General features: G+C 33.5%; 1 protein-coding gene and 1 pseudogene across 9 annotated transcripts in view; one reads left to right on the plus strand and one right to left on the minus strand.

The window, feature by feature from the left end:
* The window catches only part of GREB1L (growth regulation by estrogen in breast cancer 1 like), a 225,124-nt gene that overhangs the window by 109,673 nt on the left and 97,381 nt on the right, over window positions 1-18,070 (minus strand). For 6 of the 9 annotated variants that reach the window (XM_023530825.1, XM_023530827.1, XM_023530822.1 and 3 more), the window contains 2 exons: window positions 9,513-9,620; window positions 6,465-6,554 (listed from right to left, as the gene is read on the minus strand). In XM_023530825.1, coding sequence (XP_023386593.1) covers window positions 6,465-6,473 — 9 coding nt within the window. In that variant the 5' untranslated portion in view covers window positions 6,474-6,554; window positions 9,513-9,620. The remainder of the gene's footprint in view (window positions 1-6,464; window positions 6,555-9,512; window positions 9,621-18,070) is intronic. The other 3 variants (XM_023530829.1, XM_023530828.1, XM_023530830.1) reach the window with 1 other exon arrangement.
* LOC111739939 lies at window positions 4,120-4,238 on the plus strand (annotated as a pseudogene).

Genomic DNA, 18,070 nt, shown 5'->3' on the forward strand with positions numbered 1-18,070 from the left:
GGTTACACCCCCACTGTAAAACTAGTGGGCTGCCAGTTTTAACCCCGTATCAACTCTATCAGTGGTTTCAGAATAAATCTCTAATTACTTCTCTTGCTAATAAGATCTTATTACCCTAAGGGAAAGAAAGATTCTTCTCTGGAAAAAAATGAAAGCTTTAGGATAATATATTTAATTTACAAATTTCTGAAAGCAAGAGTTTGAGCCTTTTATTTTTATTTTTTAATTTGTTTACAGCAGAAAAGAAAAGCTTTATTAGAAGGGAAAGTACACTTCCAGATGTGGAAGTGGGCCTGAGCAAGAGAAGTATGACTCAAAGGGCCAAGATTTGAGCCTTTTAAAACTCAGAGGGCTCATTCATACATTACTAGCAATTATTTGAAAAACACTGTTGCTTCTTTTCCTCCTTCTGAATCACAATCTTATTTGAGACCCTTTAGGAAAAGTTTATTCTAAGAAGTTTAGAAGCCATGACCTTTAATTCTTATTGCTAAGACTCATATAGTACTTGCAAGTTGCAAAAGTTTCCATATCAATAATAACTATAATTTATCAGGTGCTAACTATTGACTATAATTCTCAAAGTATAGTCTGAGGTCCCCAAGGCCCTTTCTGGGGTCTATAAGGTCAAAATTCTTTTCAAACTATTATTAGGATATTATTTGCCTTTTTGATATCATTCTTTCATATGGGTACAGTAAAATTTTCCAGAGGCTGCATGTGTGATATAACAGAGTGAATGCAGATAAACTACTATTGTCATTTATTTAGAAAAAAGTTATTTTTCCTAAAATATGCTACTTATGTTGATACATAATAGGTTTATTGTTAACTTTTAAAATTAGTAAATATTTTTAAATTTCTTAGTTTTAATTTCTAATAAATTATAATCCACATAAACAAAATTCATATTTTAAGAGTATAAAGGGGTTCTGAGATGAAAAGTTTGAGAACTGTTGGGTCAGGTAGTACCCTAAGCACTTTATAAAAATTATTTATCTTCAGTGTCTTCAGTATTCAGTATTTCATCACTTCATAGATGAAAAAACTGAAGCTTGGAGAAGCCAAGTGACTTACCCACTACACCCAACTGGTAAGGGTTGGAACCAGGACTCAATATCTAGCTATGACAAATCCTGTACTCCTAGAGTATTGTATAGGCTGAACTTGGGTAAATCTCATTTCAAGAAAGACAATTTTGAGAATATCCTACTTTTTTCAATAAAGTGAGAGGTAAATAGTACATTTCATCTAGAATTCCAACTCTGATTAACTCCCTGGAGAACTGGTTGAGAAGGACACTGAGTATGTGTCTGGGCTCAGGAGGAGAGGGAACCAAGATCCAGTGGTGATGACTCGTGAGCAGAGAAGTGGGGGATGCATAGCACATCACAACTCTACTCTCAAGTTTTCCAGCCTTGAGAATACACAAGAGCTCCATAAGAGATTTTGGTGCCTCTGGGGTGCCTCTATGTAGCAAAGAAGGCTTCTTACATGATCCAGAGTAGCTGTGAGTAAAATACAGAGATTTCCATCAGAGTGGCTGGGTTTATGGAAGCTTTATTTGAGATTCCTATGATTTGGAGGAAAAGCCAGAATCATGTTTTGGCAACCTTTTTCATAATAGGTATTAAGAAACTAAATGTCATGGTAAATTGCTATGTTTCTTTTTTATAAAAAGTACATACTAAAAGTATATGTACCTTACCCAATTATGTTGTAAGTGGAAGGAAATCAACAAAGTCTATAAAATGAAACTTTCTTGAAATAACAAGTTTTTGTCAAAGCTTCTAAGACTCCCATCAGTACAACCATAAACATTTAAATTTTCTAAAGCTCAAAAGCAGAACCACACATGGATAAAACAGGGTGAGGGTCACAAGAGAAATATGTTGTGTCACTAGTTTATGCATCTAAGTCAAAATCCAATAGCCATTTCTCTTTCCTTTGTTGCTGAAGAGAGAAAACTACTAGGAACTAGCATAGAGTCAACTATGGGATTTCTTATCCATGGGAAAAAATAGAATCACTTCAAAGGTGGACCTTTAGCCTTTTTCCAGAGCACCAAATGCCTGGAAATCTTGCCTCTTCTTAACCTATTACCTGCTCTACAAGTTATCTTACTTTCATCATTGAAAACCTACATCCTCCAAGAGATCTTTTTAGTTTAATAAAGTGCCCAATTATACAGGGAATATTGCATAATCTCAACCCTTCCCCTGAGTTTTTTAGGAATAATGTGACAGATACATATGTACAGAGTAAATAAATACCATGATGAATAAAAATATTAAATCAACATAAAATATGTAATCAAGTTTCACCATGTATGTTTCATAGAAGTTATACATAATCCTACAAGAGCATTAGCAATACTCAGATGAAAACAAACAGAAGTAACCATGAACAGACTTGGTAAAGTGAAAGGAAGTAGCTAACTCGATTCTAAATGAAAACATAACTGGGCATTTTTAAAAATGATAATGTGAGGAATTACGGAATTGCACCCCGACTTCTTTAGTGATTAGTATGGAGTTATGTACCTTCCCATTGGTAGTTCAATGCCATCCTTCTCTCCTCCCCCCGCCCTCACTTCCACCCCTGACCTACGGATATTGTCCTCTCCCCTTAAGAACTGGATCTCTGAAGGTGGGGTGCCTCCTCCCATGAGCTCGTGCTCGCGGCGCACACCAGGGGCCCGGCACACCCGGTGCACAGGGGCGGGGGGACAGTGCACTCAGGGGTATGGACCATGGCTCCACTGGAGTGCTAACCTAAGACTTTCTGTGTGTAAAGCAGACATGTTAACCACTACTCTATGGAACCACTCCAGCCATCCTTTTTATTATTAAAAATTATTGGGGTGAGGTGACATTGGTTAACAAAATCAAATGTTTCAAGTGTATCATTCAACAGTAAGTCATATATATATTGCACTGTGTTCACCACCCAGAGTTAGATTTCCTTCCATCACCAAATATTTGACCTCTTTTACCCCTTTCTACCACCCCCCTCAATGCCATCCTTGAACAAGTAGTTAAAAAAATAGACTTATCATTCAAAAAGATGGTAAGAACAACAGAATTTGCAAAGTTAACACTCTTCTGCCTTGCTGGTTCTTCTGGATTCCAGGGAAAATTAAATTCATTCCAGTGCTTGTATTAAGAGCCTCTCATTAAGAGCTGGAATTTCTACTACTGCCTTCTAGCTTAATACTCCAAACTATTTTCCCCAGTTATGATACATTTGTACTGACCCAACTGTAGTCCCTCAACAAGTTTCTTTTTTGACCAAGCATAAATAGTTTCATTGACTTTTAATAATGACTATCTGGAGAACATTAATTTTTTAAAAAGTATTTTAAAAAGGATCATCACAATTAGTGACAAAGAACGAGAAAAAAACTACTTTAAAAAATCATGCACATAATAAAAGAAAATCTATCTAATACATTACTTTAGTTTAACAGCAAGTTAGGCTATGGAGCAGGTAGATGAGGATATATATATTACTTAAGTAATAGCTCATTTTTAAAAAGGTTTGAAATTTGTGTTTCCAAGCTTTGTCTACCGAAAAGTCCAAGAAGCAATGACAATTCAATAACAATAAGTACTTCCTGGTACCCTGAGTGTAATTTACTAATACCAGTGCCACTGAAAATAATCAAGACTCCTTAAAGGTATGGCCAATTCTAGGTCTGAGGCAGGAAATACACAAGATAACCCTTGAACATCTTGTGCTACAAAGCAAAGAAGCTATCAAGGACAAACAGGTCATGTCAGAAGACATAGGATCAACAGGAAGGGTTCCCATAGGCCAAAGATTAGAGAAATTGAACATAAGAGAATAAATGCAATGGACTGAAACATATTTAAAGTGTAAAAACTCAAATTCATTTTGATGTTCAAGAGAAAAAGAGAGCACTCCTCTTGGAGAAAAAAACAAAGCACTTAACTGAACCCTACAAAAAGGAAAAGGAAAGACTGAAGCATTTATCCTGCTCTTCCTGTATTTCAAAGTAACCAAATGGTCCTATTGAGAAAGTTACTTTTTTAATGAAGAATTCTAGCTATAACAAATGTGGAAAGAATGACAGAATTATAAGATTATCACTTTGTTGTCTATGGACATGCCACCCTGAACACGCCTGATCCCATCTAATCTTGGAAGCTAAGCAGGGTCAGGCCTGGTTAGTACTTGGATGGGAGACTGCCTAGGAAGACCAGGTGCTGTAGGTGTAAAAAATATATATATGTATATATATGTTATCACTTTGTAACCCTTAATGCAAAACTCATTTTGGCAATGATAGTAAGTGATACCATTAGGTAAAAAGTTGAGGGGGAACTTTATAATGGAGGGATGAGGCTGACACTTCCTAAACCCACTGATTAAGTTTAGTATCACTAAAAGTGAGGCAATGAGATGCCATGTGCCTTCCTATGGTAGATAATATGAAACCCACACACCATCTAGGAAGTATTTCTGCCAGTGGGTATAACGAATGTAGTCTAACCTCTAGAGTTAACTTACATTTGTAGGATAGAGGGACAAATAAATGAAACCACAAGGGAATAAGCAGATTCAGAATGAGGGACAGGTGGACACAGAGAGTGATCTAGTTTCTGCAACAAGCCAAGCTTATCTAGTTAGTAAATGACAGAACTAGGATTTGAATTTAGACTCAAAAGTCCATGTTTTTTTTTTTTTCCTACTAAAACATGCTATTTACAATAGAAAAAAGATGAAAGAGAAGATGATAAATTTTGTGTGTGGTGTGTATGTTTTTGGTTTTTGGTTTGAGATTTTTTTTTTTTTAAAGATATAATTTATTGCCTATGTGCCAGGCATAATAACAAAAAGACAACTGTCAGTTTTCTGTTACTCTTTTCTCTAGAGATATTGTCACCCACTTTCCCAACTTTAATCCTCCCAGCATTTATAGTAATCCTACTATGGAAATGGTTAAGCACATAGGCTCTGGAGTCAGATGACCTTAATTCAAATCCTGCACCCACTAGCCTGTACGATATTAGGTAAGTTAGTCTCTCATCTGTAAAATGGGGTGATACAAGGAATGTCATAGGTTTTTGTGAGACAACATGGGATTTTATAGACATAAAATTTTTTCAATAGTTCCTGGCACAAAATAAATGTGCAGAAAATGTTAGATAGTAAGATTTTTTAAAAAGCATTATGCTACACGGGGGATACTAAGACAATTAAGATACTTTCCTTCCCTTGTATGTTGGGCACTGCAGTATATTCTGTGGTATTGTTCTGGAACAAATGATCATCAGTGTAAAAGTTCCAAAAGCTGCTATTTGGTATTATATATAATTTATTTATTATGAAATTTTACAATCATATATACAAAATATTACTGTCCTTTGTAGCCAGAAGATTCTTTGACTTCATATAAAAAATTACTTGTTATAGGCATTACTGCTTACCCATCCTTCCTCTTAAAAATATTCACTGATTAGAGTGATAGTGTGAGACGACTAGACACAGAAGTCAAACAGGGTTCTTGCGAGTTATCAGTGAGTCTATAATCCAAGATTCAAAATAAGCATATATTCACAGTTCTCTTTTGTGCTTATTTTGCATTTCACTTATTCTTTTAAATTGACATCTGTCACCCTAAAGAGTTGGGTCTGGTGTTTGTCTGACTCCTCTATGAGGCTGTGAGTTCTTTGGAGAAAATATTAAAATGGGAATTGAATTTTAAAAAATGAACATATTGAGCTTTTTTGTGTGTCTTATACAATTATATATTAAATGGGTTTGAGGAGTTAGTATCTCTTCCCAAACACATTCCAAAAAAAGCACAAAACTAACGATGAATTCAAAACAAAAGTGTTTTATTTCATTTTTATTCATCCTCTCAGCTGAAAATCTTTAGAAAATGCAGATTAAAAGATAAAATTTCCAACTTCTTTTCATACTTCTGTACATTTAAATCTAAATGAATCTCTTTTGACCGTTTCTAGAGCCAAAAATATTTTTGGTACTATAATAAAAACCCTACTAACTTAATTCTATAATTAACCATTTTTACAAATATACTTACAGATGTGATATAGCTTAAATTGTTATAAAAATAATTACATAATATGCCAACTAGTTTAATAATAATTAAAAACTGTCATAATTAAAAGAAAGTACAATGCTGCTTTTCCTTTGTAACAAAGCGTTACATGTTACTACTAGAAATCTTTGCTTTCTTCCTCCTTGAAATACCAGAAATTCTTCTGTAAAATAAACACATCTCATGAAAACTCTCTGGAACTAGTATAATTACCAGAGGCAATCCCTGTGTAAGATCAAAGACGCAAAACAATAATAGGCAACGTGTGACCTCTACCATGTCACCAGAGACCAATTTTTCAACAGGGAGAAGAGTCAATAATCCAGAACAGAAAACATTAAATAACGAGAAATGTTTCCAAAGTGTGGCTTACCATATCCATCAAGGCTGCCACACTGAGTTCCCAGTCTCTATGGTTTCAGAAAACAAACTTCTAGGGATTTATCACAACAATCATTAAAATCTGCATAAAACACCAGAGGCAAAAGCCAATTTCCCAAATGCAGAGCAGAATTTCAAAAGATACTACAATAATTTTCTAAATTTCACTGGATGCTTTAAAAGTATAATGGGAAAGGCACAGATAACTAAATATTTTTCATATAATATTCATCTAATTTCTCTTATTTACCTATTTCCAATTAATTTTCTTAAGTAGCTGTTTGGAAAGTGGACTATGAACATTAATCAGATAAATATAATTAGTAATAACACATTAAAGACTTCTGCAGGATTTGTTTTGGTAATACTGGGGCACTAAATCTAGAAACAAAGCTTTGGTCTCCTTTGCAAAGTACATGAATGACGAATAAGAATTATAAGGGTGCAAAGAGGGGTAAAGGAATTCCCATTCACAGCCAGTATAGTCAAATAGAAGTACATTTAAAATTGACTTTTCAAAAGAGCATCACAAATAAAACTGTGCCTTAGAATCAGCAAAATCTGGTTGTCTTTTTAGATAGAACTGCTAAACAGCTGTCTGTCATCTTTCAAAATCAGATGTGAGTTAGGGACTGAATAAATGTACCTGAATTATTTAACTTGCAAAACACCCATTCTGCTGGTAATTCAGAGAGTAGTAAAAGAGAGGTTTAGGTTAAAAGAAAAAGCACTGGCAATTCAAAGCAAACTATGAACATTCTGTTCTTATATGGTTTTGTTACTCCTGCTACCTTCATCTTTCCACTCTATCACCTGCCTTTCTCTCCATCTTCTTATCTTATTAACATTGCTAATTGTATTTGTCAGTTTTGCCACAATTTCAATGCTACTTAAACAGCTGTGGGTTTTCTCTAGGCAATTATCAGTCACTACACTTAGGTTTCTAAATTAGTTGTTGAAAGGCACTTTAACCTAGAGAAAATAGACATAGAACACATTGCACACTAAGCCTTACATCTAAGTATATGTTGCTTTAAAATGAGTATTAAAAATAATCGAAAGAATCATTCACGTGAATTCACAAGTTATAAATTTATAAATTAGTAAGAAAATGCTAAACAAAGCCTATTGTATACTTCTCATCATTTAATCTTTTTTCCCCTTACTAATACATATTGTAATATATGTTTTCTCTATGTATATATATGTATACAATATATAAATTGAAATATCAAAATACTGCCAAATTCCTCTTAGCAGTCCCCTTTTACCACCTATCTACTAGTGGCCAACACATTTCAAAGGTATCTACAATCATATAAGTGGTATATTGAGGTCATGGGCTGTGATGAAGAGATCTCTTACAACATGCAGATTTTTCCCCTTTCTCTATTTCCCTTCAAAGAGAAAATTCTTTATTTGCTTTTTAAATTCTCTATTCTTGACTCTATAAGTCTATGAAATATATCTAAATCTAAAAAAAAAAAAAAACTTCTGTAATCCAGAAACATACTTCATGTGCCTTTTATTCCCTTTATACATTAAAATGAATTCAAACATAACTTTTTAGAGTTAACAAGTGTTGGTGTTTTTAAAAAGTTTATAATCCTATTTGTGGGTCAGTCAAAAGCTTTTTAGAATAATTTTTAAATTAATGAAGGCTCATTCCTTATCTTTCTCTCTCCCCCACTTTCTGCTTTGAGGAAAGAAAAAGATATTTCAACAGTACAAAATTCTTCACTGAGAGACAAACATGAAAATGATAAACATTTTGGAAAGCAAAGTACACATCAAACCCTAACTGTTCTTTCAGATCTATATTGACTCATAGTAGTTTCCAACATTTGGTAAGGATTATCCTTCCATTAGACAAAAGCAAGCATTCCTTAGATAAATCAGGAGTTTTTTGCCGTGAGACTCATAAAACCTTTTCACAACACAGATTTTCAAGAGAATCCTTTAAGGTTTTAGGAGGCTGCTCCTTTTACTAAGTAACAAAATACACCCCATGGTGTCTCACTGACCCCACTCAGCTGTCCTTTGACCTCTTCAATTGTTGAAGCCTAACTCCATGGCCCACAGAATTTGCCTCCCATATCAAAAAGGCGAATGTTGCTTCCTCCTAGCACCTGGTGTAACAAAACGCAACAGTTCTCTCTCTTGTCTTCTCAGTTCCCTCTCTGACCATTTTCCAGATGTTCCAGGCCCAAATGTTAAGCCAATACTAAGTTTCAGGATCTGCATGGTCACCAAGAAGGAACAAACAGGGACCAGGCTGAAGTGGCAATGACCCTCTTGTTCTTTTTGGCCTCAAAAGGATGCAACGGGTCATAAAAGAGGAAAAGATCTTTGGCCTCTCTTGGAAATGCCAGGATACTTAAACACATTGTAACTTCCAAAAGGAGTAACAGTCCCTAGCAGGCAAGAGTTACCTAAAACAGTATTCCTAAATGCTCAATTCTAAGCAAACTTTTGATTTTCTTTGACTGGGGGGTAAGAAGGGAAGCAGTATTATCTTTTTTCTTTTCTAAATTACGATCTTTCTAAAAATAGAAAAAACACTTTTATAAAAATTTTAAAACATACATCTCAGGATAGTATAGTATGATAAAGATTTTAAATATATGCAGTCATTGGATATGGTTGGGATTTTCCTGCAGAGGACAATAATCTAGATAATTAATAATAATCTCTTATTAGACAATTTGAAAGATAAAATCAGAATCAACAAAGGGGAATCAAAATCTGAATTCTTATTGTCTTAATTCAGGTACACAGGAAATATAACACAGAAGATGCTGTAGGAAAAAAAAAACATTGCTGAATATGTTTTTATTTTCTCTCTCTTTTTTTTTTTTTGGAGAGGATAGAGGAAGAGAGAAAAAAGTAGAGGGGAGGAAATGGAAGGAGAGTCCATAGAAATATTTGGTTAATCAATTTAAGGACCAAATATAGTAGCTTTATTTAAATTCTAAATATAACTTCATAAAACAAATTTGATTTTGAAAAATTAGGGGGGCATATTATAATTGTACAATACCTTGGTTTATTTATTAACATTTTTGAATCACGTTCATGATTAAGTTGGGATGTCAACACTTCAGGGAGCCTGTTGCCTAGATTTTACTTGTTTAAAGCTTTCTTGCACCTGCAAAAAATAAAAAATAAAAACATATAATAAAGATGAGTTAATTTCCAAATGCATTATATATCAGAATACAATAATCTAAATAAGTACAATTCTACCAAAATTACGATTAGAAATGAATTATCAAAGTCTTAAACAACTCCATATACATCAAACTGGCAAATACAAATATTTTTCCTTAAATATTCCCAAAATAATCACTCCTAATTATATATACTCAAATAATTTCTGTTGTTCTTAAGATTTAGTGTACACTGAATAAATCCGTCAAGTCTGTATTTTTGACAGGTATTACTATAATGCTAAAAGCTCACAGACTTTTTTTTATTTTTAGGGATAAAATTAATGAAAGGTAATTTTCTTGCTCTAAAGATTGAGTTTTAAAATCTCTGATGCTTGGCCAAAATTTACCTACTCGAAGTTTTAGCATAAATTTAAGACATAACTAATATTGCTTAAAATTATCTTTTACTTTTTGAAGCTAATGCTTTAATTTCCAAAAAAGCAAGCCTGCAAGAAGAGAAAGAGCTACTGTTTCCTATCTTTTAAGTAGTGTATTTTTAGGAGAAATTAAACTAAATAATTATAACTGGTTGAAAATTACAGTGTGCTTATCTTATTCTCTAGGTAGATTACAGTCAATATAAACTACTGTGTAGAAAAATAGGAAATATAGTTATAAAGCATCAAGTGAAATAAAAACTTTTGTCATTGATTTTTATATATAACTTTAGGGGTGTTTCTATTCCTTTATTATTGTGTTTAAAAAGGAAACAAAAGAGAATTTTCCTAAGAATGTACTAATTTCAATATGCATATTATTTATAGTACTAAAATATTTAAGGTAATATTAACTTATTTTCTAAGTTAAAAAAAGTTTTCATTTTACTCTCCTTTTATGCCAACTTGAAAGAGGAAAAAGAAAAGCACCATTTTAGATTTTAAAATAAAAATCTTTATCTTACCTCTCTTACTGTCAGAAGAATGTCTTTGGGCAAAAGGATAATTAAAAATGCAAGACCTGGATTTTCAAACTCATGTATTTCACACTCACTCACACACAAATAGACATCTTTTGTAGGTCAGGAGTTTTGTTACCTATATCCAAACCCAAGATTACCCCATCTGGTCAACAAGGTCAAACTGCATTACTGCCAATGAAACTATATGACTCCACAAGGACCTTAATGATTTTTAAAAAAGGTCAGTAATCCAATTCCAATAGCTTCAGAGTCTAAAATTGCTAATTTTTTGGCCACGTGCTGCACACTTCACCTGCTAGTAATGACATTTTTGTATTTTCTTCTAATTACACTCAAAGCTAAGACCTTTGGCCCTGGGCCACAGACCCCTATTCAGGCTATACACATTCTCTTAAACGACCTGATCCTTTGTTGTCACTCTTACTCTTTCATCTATTATTTACACCCATAGAGAAGGAAGATACTCTACCATTTGTATAGCTTAAAGCTTCTAATCATCTTAATTTCTTTGCCTTTCAAACTATGGTCTTTTTCATAGGCGAATGCCAAAAAGTTTGACAAAATCATTTTTTTCAACCACAGTGCCCGCCCCGCCCCCCAACCCTTACCCCTTTCCTACTCTCTGGCCAACCTCCTTCCTGTTCCTTCTCTTACACAGGAGGGATTTTACCAGTCAGGATTCACAAATTTGACTTTCACCAACAAAATTAATTTCTAAATATAATAAAAAATTTCTACCTTGTTCTGACAGATCAGTAACAATTATACATATTTTTCTTTCATCAAAGAGCCCATTAAATTAACTTAAAATCTGCCCCAGCCTCCATAAGGCACAGGCATAGAATTTTCAGAATTCCCTTGCAAAAATGTCAAAGAAGCTTCAGTATAAACAGTAATGATGTTAGTTATGTGGCTAAAACTCTTCAAACATTTTAATATCTACACTTGCTTACAAGATAAAAAAAGAAAATATAAAAAACTTTTAAAGATTAAAAATTTTTTTAATCTTGACATTTTAAAAAACTACTAATTCTCCAACCAGGAACACCTTGACATAAAACATTCCATATCACTGTAATTTACCAACAATTTCCCCAGACTTTTTTTGTTAATGTCCAAACATGTTTTGCAAATCCAAAGCACAGAATTGTTTACCATGATGCAGATGTCCCCCTTAGATCACGATAGCCACCAAAAGACTCTGATTTCCAAGTTGTTTATAAATGACATACAATCCATCTTTGCTTTCTTCCTCTATTGCTCAGCTTACTCTTGATTTCTAACAAACAGTATTTCCTTGTTGTCTGTCCTCTCTGCAGACCCTGAAGCCCCTTGTCTTTTCTTATTTTCACCATTTGCTTCAACCAGCAGTTCACTGGAGACCCATCCATCTTGTAATGCCTAAAGTGACAGATGCTCTCAGGAACCACCACACTGCTGAGTGAACAAAAGATAACATCACCTCTAGGAACTCGAGAGAGAAATACAACTGCAACCTTAAGACAGAGGCTGACTTGACAGACACTGGACCATAAACCTCTTCTAAGCGAAAAAGAAAACAATTGCCACACACACACACAAAATCTGACACAATCAAAGGCAGAAAAGAGTGATTATTTGTGGATTGCCTTTTCACTCTGCTGCTCACTTCCCACTCTCCACCGCCCATCCTCCACCCCTAACGCTTTTATATTGGGGCAATTCACTTGCCAAGAGGTAAGAGAAGTTCTTGGGAGAAAAAAGCCTTTCTCAAGTATCTTCTTTTATTCAACAATATTCAAAAGTGTAATTCATTCACATGTGTGTCTCAGTTAATCTAAGGCTATAATACAGCATTCTTAAGCCTGACCAGTCTTGTTTGCATAAAGAAATATCTGGACTTAGAAATGCTGACTCAATTCTACTGTTGTGAAAGGCATATGCATGCTTTGCAAATTAAAAACACATTAGAAATTAAAAAGCAACGTGTGATACAATGTCAACAATATGTGTTGCTCATAAAAAAGGCTCATCATTCATTCATCAGACAACCTCCAACTTGGGTTAAAAAGATAGTTAACAAGAGGATTCTGGGAAGGACTACAGATCTCTTTTCTAACAAAGGAAAGGTCATTTTAACCTCTCCCAGCAACAAACTAATGACAGGGATGGTGTAGATGCAGGAGACTTGTCTTGATGCTATCTAGAGGTTTTTTTTGGTTTTGTTACTTTAAGTATCTTACTTAAAATCATGCAGCAATAAGAAAATTTAAACTCTAACATTTAATTTTAATTTTAATTCTCTATATAAATACAGTAAAGGGAAATTTTTTTTAAAAACTGACTTGGAAGGCAATTAAGAATATTGCGTGATCAATATCAATTATGGAGATTAACAACCCGTTTTTATAAAAGGTATAAAGCACCACAGAAGAAAATCTGTGCTGCAGCTAAATACATTATCATTTTTCAAACAAGGTAAATGACACAAATAACTGTTAAATCTAAAATAAAGAGCCAAATTCTCAAGAAAAGTTCTGTCAACCATATTTCTAACAAGAAACGTAAGCATTTACAATAGCATTTCTTTAATACAAATATTTAAATTTTTCTTTAAAATTTTTGCACAAAAAGCCTTTAAGTCATAATTATTTTTCGTAGGAATCACTAATGATTGATTCCTCTTATCTCCAATTTAATAAAAAAACTTAAAGATATTTTATCTCCTGTGTTTGAAATAAATTTTCAACTTGATAAATCAACATGTCTCTTTCCTAACATTTTTAAGTGTTTCCCTATTTCCTCAAATACTTCAGCGTATCTGTATAAATAAGATAGTACAAATATTTCATAATCTCAAGAATTTTCAGGTTTTCATTTTTAATGCTGGCAAAACAGAATGCATACAAAATAATTAAGTGAAATATGTATAATTATATAACAATAGGAAAATGATTAAACAATTATAGGCTACTTATCATTATATAAAGGGCTTGTTCTAATATGAACTTGATCTTTAACTAGACTTCATTCACACACTGATCCTAAGTAATCCCCAAAACTCCTGATCCAGAAGTAGCACATCTTTCAACACTCTCAAACTTTGACATTAAAACCAAGAAAGAGTCCTGACTTTAGAATGACTTTAGAATGACAGTAACACTGCCAAAGGCTCAAAAAAGACCCAATTAAATGACCTACTATTAAACACAACAGGATCGATATGCATGCAGGAAAAGTACACCCCTGTGGAAAGTCTTATTGCCTGATTGATCAAAAACAAAACAAAACTTCTTTTTAAGAGCACCTTTCAGATCACAGTCAGTGCCAGAAATCCACACAGGAAAAAAAAAATCCATCAAAATGAAACCCTAAAAGGGTTTACCCTTCACCATCCTATTTGCACTTCAAAACCCTATAAGTCCGTCAGTTAAACCCCAGGGCTGAACTATTTCAATAAGAGAGGTGGCCACTGGTGATTTATCTCCCATTTGGCCTCTGGACAGAGCTGTAATGTCTAAGAAGCTTCCCTTCACTGACAAACCCTCCCCCAAGTCTCAACGTTCATTTGTGCAGCTTTGGAACTGCAATACCTTATAAACAACTCATATGCCCCTTCCAATCAGATGGAAGAACAATCTGTAACTCAAGATTTGGGTACATTTTCTTGGCAATGGTTTCACAAAATGGAATGCTGCTGAGTAACCAGAGAGATGAAAATAGGTTAAATTTTGGGTTCTCTTTGTTATAAATTAAAGAAAAGAAGAAACTTCCCTAACGTCAACCTTTCTCTTCTCACATGTTAATTGTTGTCAGAACTTCTTAAACTTTTTCCAATCCATACTGTGATATTCATTACATTTTGAGCCGTATCAGGCGACTGCCTGCAGTGGTGTTCATCTAAATTTAAATCCTTGCATTGTAAAATATCTTAAGAAATCCAAAAAAGTGAAGATTTCACAGGTCACAGACTCCTGGGTCAAAAAGACCTTAAAAACAGATATCAGACCACTGACTCAACTGATTTATTTTACCCTTGTTATCAAATATGTACTATAACTATCATCACACACACTCGCATAATTCTTCTCTAATAAAATAAACACCAATATCAACAGTTATTTAAATTGAAATATAGGTCCCAGAAGTTATCAAATGTGAAACAAAGCAAAATAAATTATTCCTTAAGAATGGAAGATAATTTGTTGCAAAGAATGAATTCTCTATTTCAAAATTATGTTCATATGCTTACTAGTGTAAAAAGAGAATAAAAAACATATGCATCCTTTTCCTTACCTGTTCATTGTTTTTCTATCTTTGTTTAAATTAGAGAAGTTTGTTTTTCTTTTGATATATTCCATCTGAATGCCACATTAAGAACTTGCACTAAATGACTCCACTATAGTGAAGGCAGTTTTACCAGTTGAAATTTTTAAAGCTATTCCAGTTAACTTTATAAGTTTAGAGACTCCACAGGCAAATATTTCATTTAAACCTAATATTAGTTAAGAAGAGTATAAAATAATATAATTAGATATATGGCTGATAGCTAAAATACAAGAAATATAAATTTTTGTAAATTGAAAAGAATTATTTAGGTTTTTGAAGATATTTATCAATAAAAAATATATTTCTTCCATTAAAAAATGCATCACTTTTTTATAACTCATTAGCAAAGATTTTCTATTTTCAGAGTTCCAAATACCACAAATTTTAGAAAAATCAACCTTCACAGCAAATAACTTTATGAGTTGCCACTAGGTCGATGAACTTCAGATTTGCATTTGAGATAACATAAAAATTCAAACTGCATATATAAACCAGGAAAAATAGACAACTGAAAAAACTGAAAGGGCGTGAATTTTTATATCACTGAAACAAACTTTGGCACTAATAACAATATTCAGGAGAACAAACTTCTTAAGCTACTACATGATATTAAAAAAAAAGCTTTCCTCAGAGAATCAACAAGAATAATTGATCCACCACAGAGGAAACATTCAATCTTCATTAAATATTTATTCAGTGCAATAGGTTGTTAGGTCTATTTAGACCTCTAAGAAGAAATGGTTCCTGTCTGGTAAGAATCAGGTCTTGAGAGAATTGAATGGAGATGAGAAGCAGTTCCTCAAGTCATGACACTGTATTTCAAAATAATGATGCTAAAACTGAAGATGTGCTATAAAATGTATATTACTACTTTGAAGTCTGATACAAAGAAAGTGATACTTAAGACTTTTAATTTTAACAAGGTTTGACAGGATAAGCAATTGATTTCTTATTAATGAAGCACAATAAAATTTGGATGTTCAAGATCTACAGTTACTGACTCTTCTATTCTGCAACCACAGGCAAGACACCTATTTTCTCTGGACCTGCTTCCTTATCCATAAAATGGGGGATAAAAAAAATAATATGTTTTTAGATAAAAACACAATGGTGGTGAGGGTGGGGAAGAGGTCACATTCACAATAGCAACAACAAAAATAATAACCAGGAATCATCTTAATGACATATGTATGATAACATCATTTTTTAAATTGCCAAACTTTATCTAGGTGATTTAATTGAAAATTTACACAGTCAGAGAAATATGCTGGATTTCTTAAAGAGAAGCTTCATCTTTGTAAAAATATCTGTTTCTCAAATAATAAAGTTAATGCAATTCCAATCAAAATATCAGAATTTTTGGAGAATATTATAAAAACACTCACAAATTCATAAGAAAGATCAAAGAAAATATGAGGAAAAAAGCCTTTCAAAAAAGGTTGTAAAAGGAGGTGAATCAAAATAAAATTTAAATTATATTATGAAGAAAGAGCTTTTGGTCATTAATTCATGTCACAGAATCCAACGAACATTTTTCAATTCTCATCTAACATGCTCTCTTGGTAGATTTCTTGAAACTCCCTTTCCTTCTACTAGATTTCATCTCACAACTTTTCTGGTTTTCCCCCTTCCCTATACTGCTTTCCAATTTCCTTTGCACTCCATAATACACTGCCCAGAAATGAAATGTTGGAGTTCCGTAGGATTTAGTTTGTGCTAAGCATCTTCCAAGATGGCCCCAGTGATTCTCGCCTCCTGTGTAATCCCATCCCACACTGAATCAGGACTGACTTGCGTGATCAATAAAATACTGAACAAGTGACAGTGTGTGATTTTCAAGGTCATAAAAGATATTGCCATTTCTCCTTGCCTCTTGGATCACTTGCTCTGAGAGGAGGCAGTTACTGTGCTGTAAAGACACTCAAGCGACTCTATGGAGAGATCCTTATAGGTAGGAACTGAGGCCTCCTGCCAGAAGCCAGCACCAACTTGCCTTATTGCTTTCTTTACCTACTCTCTGGCACCCTTCAATCGCTTCCCTGCATTACAGTGCAAATATAATCATGTCAACTCTCTGCTAAAGCCCTTCATGGTTTTATATTGCTCTGAGGATAAAAATCAATAATGTAAATATCCCTGCCCATCTCTCCAGCCTTATTTTGCAATGTTCTCTTCCTAAATGCTATGTTCCACCGACACTGACCAACCTGTAAATGCTTATGTTCCCTCTGCCTATAATACCACCCATCCTATCTTTTACTTTTGCCTAGTTAAATCCCTTTCATCCATTAGATCTCAACTCAAGCATTGCTCACCTGATCCCCTCAGCCCTTTGCTGAAAGCTCTCATAGAATCTTACTCATCTCTGTCCTAACATTCACTGAGCTATATAATTTGTATCATCAACTGATAAGTTTGTCTATTAAATTCTAAGCTAAACAAAGGTAGGAACTATGTATTTCTGTTTTCCCTATTATTGAAATCACAGAAACTATTGTGGTGCCCTCCTACACAGCAGGCACTCAAAAATATTGTTTGAATATTTAATATTTAATTTAAAATGTAGAGCTGGCACAAAAATGAGAAGCTCCTTGGTGACAGCCCCCAAATACTTTATTATCTGTAAGAATTATTATATGACAATTGAGACATTATAAAACAATAAAAGGAAGAATAAATTATTCATTTAATGACACTGAAATAAAGGTCAACAATTTAAAAAGTAACAGCTCATAAACAAGTTATATTAAACTTTAAAAATAAATTCCAGAGAGAAAAAAGATTAAGTATCAAGATTTCTTATGACATCGGGGTGAGAAATTAGTTTTCTAAGCCTAGAAATCACAAAGGATGAGACTGACAGATTTAACTAGTGAAAATACAAAACTTCTGTATATCTGTTACTATCTGAAACAAAAGAATCAGCTAAGAAAAATGTTTCTAGCTAGAGTTAATGACTACTATAATTATAATAAAATAAAACATTAATTCCCCCACACCTGGGAACAACTTAATAGTCTATCAACAGGGAAACAGTTAAGCATGTTATAGTAACACTAATAACCACGACCATCTATTGAGTATCTACCATGTACCTCACATATGCTGTCTCATCTAACCGTCACAAATCCACAATGGAATACTATGGAGCTGTAAGAG

This window comes from Pteropus vampyrus, unplaced genomic scaffold (assembly GCF_000151845.1).
Source record: "Pteropus vampyrus isolate Shadow unplaced genomic scaffold, Pvam_2.0 Scaffold55, whole genome shotgun sequence".
NCBI lineage: Eukaryota > Metazoa > Chordata > Mammalia > Chiroptera > Pteropodidae > Pteropus > Pteropus vampyrus.